This window comes from Dreissena polymorpha, chromosome 9, assembly GCF_020536995.1.
Source record: "Dreissena polymorpha isolate Duluth1 chromosome 9, UMN_Dpol_1.0, whole genome shotgun sequence".
NCBI classification, from domain to species: domain Eukaryota; kingdom Metazoa; phylum Mollusca; class Bivalvia; order Myida; family Dreissenidae; genus Dreissena; species Dreissena polymorpha.
Window position 1 is genome coordinate 53,645,545 of NC_068363.1, and position 5,172 is coordinate 53,650,716.

Sequence of the window (5,172 nt, forward strand, 5' to 3'; positions counted from 1 at the left end):
CGTTGTTGTTGTTGTTGTCGTTGTTGCCTTGTTGTTGTTATATTAACTGACTTCGTTACATACGCAAACTATTACATGCACGCTGTATTTTGGAGCACATGTTCTGAAGTATTTAATCCTTTTTCAAATTATTCAAAACAAGAGCTGTCTCCATAGGATGACAAATGCCCCCAATAAACGCTTTGATAGAAGTTATTGAAATGCACTAAGTGAACCCGTGACCTAGTTTTTGACCAGGCATGACCCATATTCGATCTTGACCTAGATAATGTCTAGATACAACTTCTTACCAAGTTTGGTAAAGATCGGATGAAAACTATTTGAATTAGAGAGCGGACACGAAAAGTGTGACAGACTGACAGACTGATAGACTGACAGACTGACCGACGGACAGTGCGAAAACTATATACCCCCTTTTCTTCGAAAGGGGGCATAAAAGTTCAAATAATATGCAACACAATTTGCAGATATTATCAAAATACTGTATTTTGACCCCTCTCTTGCCGCCGTAAATCGCGAGGTAAATGTTTTCCGTGACAACGTTTAACGATATAACAGCCCAAAAAATAACTCGACACTCGTCCGCAAGAAACAAGACATTTATATATATGTTAAAACTATTTAAAGTAACGTACCCCATTAATAAATACATTGAACAAGTATGTTATCTCAAAATCAAATACGACGAGATTCACTTTGTTAAAAACACATACCGGTAACTGAGTATGCAAAAGGAATATATTTGTTGTATTTATTGGAATGATGGCAAATATGAAACAAACTGTGGAACTAAGATAATTTAATCAATTCTCGTTCCCATAAACGTTTTTAAGAGAATTGTAGACAGATTTTGGCATGTTTTATTAATGTCATTAGCTATGATTGCTTACAAATCTTCAACGTTTTAATAGACTTAGTTTTTTTTCATAGTATGAAAAAAGGTTAAAGAAAAGACGCCGCCGGTATTCGAGTCCATATCATCAGGATCAGTAAGCGGATGCGCTACTACTGCGCCACGCAAACTTTCATGAACTGTTACGAAACATAATACCTATAGTTTACGTTATATAGCTCTTGCCAATAACAGGTTTGTTTTATGAGTTAAATCTTTTTCTCAGAACGTGTTTCACTTAAAATGGTCATAAAAATATTCACTAAAAATGGTCTTAGAAAAATTCTTATGAGGTAATCTTCGATACAAAGTTTAAAATTGTAAGAATTAGAAAATTATATGTTAATATCTTATCTGTTTTGTCTGGAAACATCCCAAATGCGGGTAATTTTACCTCTTGATGGACACGCACCTGACTGCGAGACGTATTTTTGATTTCCGGTTATAAAGTCGATTGGCAAAAGCCATTGACTAAAAAACTAGACGCAATATCGTCATTAAAGCAAGACTGGCGTCAATAGTAGCAGAAAGAGTATCTGGGACAGAAGCAGCAACAGTAGCAGTGACAGTAGCCGCACGAGTAGAGGCGACAGTAAAAGCAACAGTAGCAGCAACAGTATCAGCGACAGAAGAGGCAAGAGTAACAGTGATAGTAGCCACAAAAGTAGCAGCTACTATAGCATCATCAGTTGCATCGAGAGTAGCACTGACAGCAATAACACTTATTTACCAAATGAGGGGTTATATTCAAACTAGTAATAATAACGAATATTGTGTTTACTCGCAGATAAGTTCCATGCTGTCACAAACGAAGACACAGAGGGTCAAATTGAAGAGACGCTGGACATTAACCGGACCTGATATACTAGGTTACCTGCTCAAAATGTGTCAGCGCTCCTTGGGAAATATCGCCACAGCAGCTGTAGTAATATCCATCTTATCCCTCGTAATTATTCTGAACTTCACTGATAACATACAGAGAGGGATTGTTCAGAGGAAAAATCTTGATATCAAGCAAGTACAAAACCGTCCGTATCTCGGTGCACGGTCTCTTATTAAACAAGTGACGAAAACGATGGTTTCGCAACACACAACAACAACTTTGTCGCCAGAGCTCATGGCGATAACGCCCCAACTTGAACTCGATAGGCTCATAAATGCATCGTCTAAAGAGAAGTATCCAGTCACAATTAACGGAAAGTACATATTTGAAAATCCACAATTGTGTTCATCAGTGGCAAATTTGTCGGTACTAATAATTGTGCATACCGCTCCGGATCATTTCAAAATGAGACTGGCAATACGCAGGACGTGGGCGAACGACACGTATTACCGGAAAATGGGGGTCGCCCGGGTGCTCTTCCTTCTGGGACAGGTTGAAGATTTGGAGCTTCAGATGAAGATGGAAGCGGAGTTCAAAGAGTACCGCGACATGCTGCAAGGGGACTTCCGAGATTCCTACCGGAACCTCACTCACAAGGGCGTCATGGGGTACAAGTGGATCACAGAGCGATGCAGGAACGCGAAATTTATTTTAAAAACTGACGATGACATTGTTGTTAATATGTTTATATTGTTCACTCGAGTCTTACCAAAGTTTGAGAACAAAACGAAACAAATAGTATGTAATCATGTTCTGGCCAACACAATGTCGATTTTTCGGGATAAGATAAATAAATGGTATGTGAGTGAACATAATTTCCGGGGGAAACATTCGTATCCTGAATATTGCAGTGGTTTTATAGTTTTGTTCACTAATGATGTAATTCCTGCAATTTTTAGAGCGGCCACGATGACGCCATTTTTCTGGGTTGATGACGTATACCTTTATGGTCTGGCTCCAAGCCACGTGCCTGGAATAAAGTACAGCAGCCTCACTGAACATGCGCTTATCTGGTCAACAGCGCTGAATTGCTACAGAAATATGACTGAGAATTTCAACAATACGTGTGATGTTTTGGTGACTAAATCCTGGCATCCCGGAGAGAGCGAGGAAACTTGGGTGGAAATGATAAAGCAGTTCGAACATCGGATTGGTACTGATCTGAGTTTACCAGCACACCCAGACATGCGCACATAAATATCCTGACTAATATGTTCACAGATTCAAGATTTAAAAAAAAAGTTATATCAAAACGAAAAAAATATTTATCAATAGTATATGAAGGGTCTTATGATGCATAAAACGGTGACTTTAGTCATCGTGAGAAATAAATTTCCGGACACATTCGTAAATGCTGTTGTTATTGGATTTGTAGAATTTTATTGTGAAAATATGTATATGGTATACACAAGAATTGTTTAGATTTTTAGTTTGTTTATGCAAATAATGAATACTTTATCATCAGCATTATTGTTTGAAGATTTCATTGACTACTTTCTACTGGGTAAGATGAATATTAAACGGTAAAAACATTGATAGTGCATACGTTATTTTTTTTTACATAATCACTTAAATAAAAAATATACAAAACCAATATACGATAATAAAAAAATGATATCACTGGAAGGATCTGATATTAAAACAGCTTGCAATGCACGCATCGTAAATAAGTAAACTTGGTTGAAGAAAAGAGATCATGACAGAAAGCAACAATGCCCTTAAAGACTAACACATGACTTGTTAACTATTTTTAAAACGCTTCTATCGAAGGGAATATAGTACACTGGAACCACTGGTATAACATCTTTTGAGTATTGCTTAATATAATGCTGTCATGACAAAACAACCAGATAACACTTTTCTGATATAATGTGATAAAAGACAGCGTTATTACTGACCGATTACATATATTTACTCTGCCGACAAAGTATATGTAACATATATTGAGGAACCATTTCATTTTGTATGTATTTGTTCAACATTCGTTGATATAAGAAAGAAATACATATTACGATAACAACCCATCTCTGTTATTGAGTGTGTACAATTGCTACAATTAACCAATAGGTCTAAACTAATACAACTTTGTTTATTTGTTGAGCATCATATCGAATTTATTGCTAAGTAAATCGTAGAACGTAATTAACCAATTGTTCATCCTCTATACTTTAATAGACATTTGTACATTTTCATGTTTGTTGGTAGAATTGAGAGGGATTTGGGGGGAGGAGTTGCAAACCTGAATCAACTCTCTTACTGACACAATACAAGTGTTACTACAGCGCATAAGTGCTATGGAAAAATACAGTATTCAGTCGCTAGAGAATAAGGTCACATACTTTGAAAAGTAAATATGAAAAGTTTGGAACTCGATTATGGTTCGGGTAAACCGATTAGAAAACATCGTAGATTTTGCTAGTATAGGGTCCACTCTGATGCCTACCAAGGTCAGCGATCTTGAGAGGCAACGTGAAGGGCTGCAGGAAAAGATTGTCTATCTCCAGTCGCAGTCTATGAGGAGTAACCTTATCTTCAAGAACATCACAGGGGATAATTGTGACTGGAAATAAGTCAGTACAACTGTCGGCATGGAAGCTAAGGTAGCACATGCTGTCAACCCTGAAACTTTTCATGGATAACATATATTTCATCCGGCCTGGGTGCGTTCACCGGTCCACTGGCCATGCGATCTCAGGAAAAACTATGACTGTTTGTGGAGAATTTTACATTTTCAAGGATTACACATGTGTGCGTAGGGATGAAAACAGCTCAAGGGTACCAATTACTCCATCTTTGTACAATTCTATGACACTGTAATTGGTATTGATTGTATCATCTGCGTTTGGATACTGTTTATCTGGGTTAACTACTGAACTTGACAAGCCTTTAACCGTAAAATATAAAGTTAAATTTATAGAAATGCACTTTGACATGTGTGAGAAACTACTTACATTATATATATATATATATATATATATATATATATATATATATATATATATATATATATATATATATATATATATATATATATATATATATATATATATATATATATATATATATATATATATATATATATATATATATATATATATATATGTATCAACAAGTAACATATTGTGTTTATGTATGCTTTCTTATTATTAATATTTCAATGTTGTTGCTAGATTTCGAAAAGTACTTTTGTTTTCACTATTACAAGAAAATAATAGTTTTTCGAAAACGTGACGTATATGGAGCAAACAAAAAAGAACTTATAATAAACCAAACAATCTATGTAGTTGATGATTTTGACTATCTATCTAGTGGAATTGTTTTAGAATCATTGAATATATCAATTAAAAGGAGTTAAATCTGATAATCCTTACATCTTCTTTGCTGTCAATGCAACGAC

The 5,172-nt window shown here is 35.5% G+C and overlaps 1 protein-coding gene across 1 annotated transcript; it reads left to right on the forward strand.

Annotated features, from left to right (window-relative positions):
• The first annotated feature begins 2,180 nt into the window (after positions 1 to 2,180).
• Positions 2,181 to 4,345, forward strand: LOC127846045 (beta-1,3-galactosyltransferase 1-like). The gene is made up of 2 exons (XM_052377222.1): positions 2,181 to 2,513; positions 4,223 to 4,345. Exons 1-2 carry the CDS (start codon positions 2,181 to 2,183, stop codon positions 4,343 to 4,345), a joined length of 456 nt encoding a protein of 151 aa, XP_052233182.1.
• Positions 4,346 to 5,172: the final 827 nt, after the last annotated feature.

Excerpts from the sequence above, each read along its gene's own strand:
- LOC127846045 (XM_052377222.1), top strand. The coding sequence starts at position 2,181 with ATGAGACTGGCAATACGCAGGACGTGGGCGAACGACACGTATTACCGG. Across the intron at positions 2,514-4,222 it reads AGAACAAAACGAAACAAATA|GTCAGCGATCTTGAGAGGCA; the intron begins GTATGTAATCAT and ends ATGCCTACCAAG.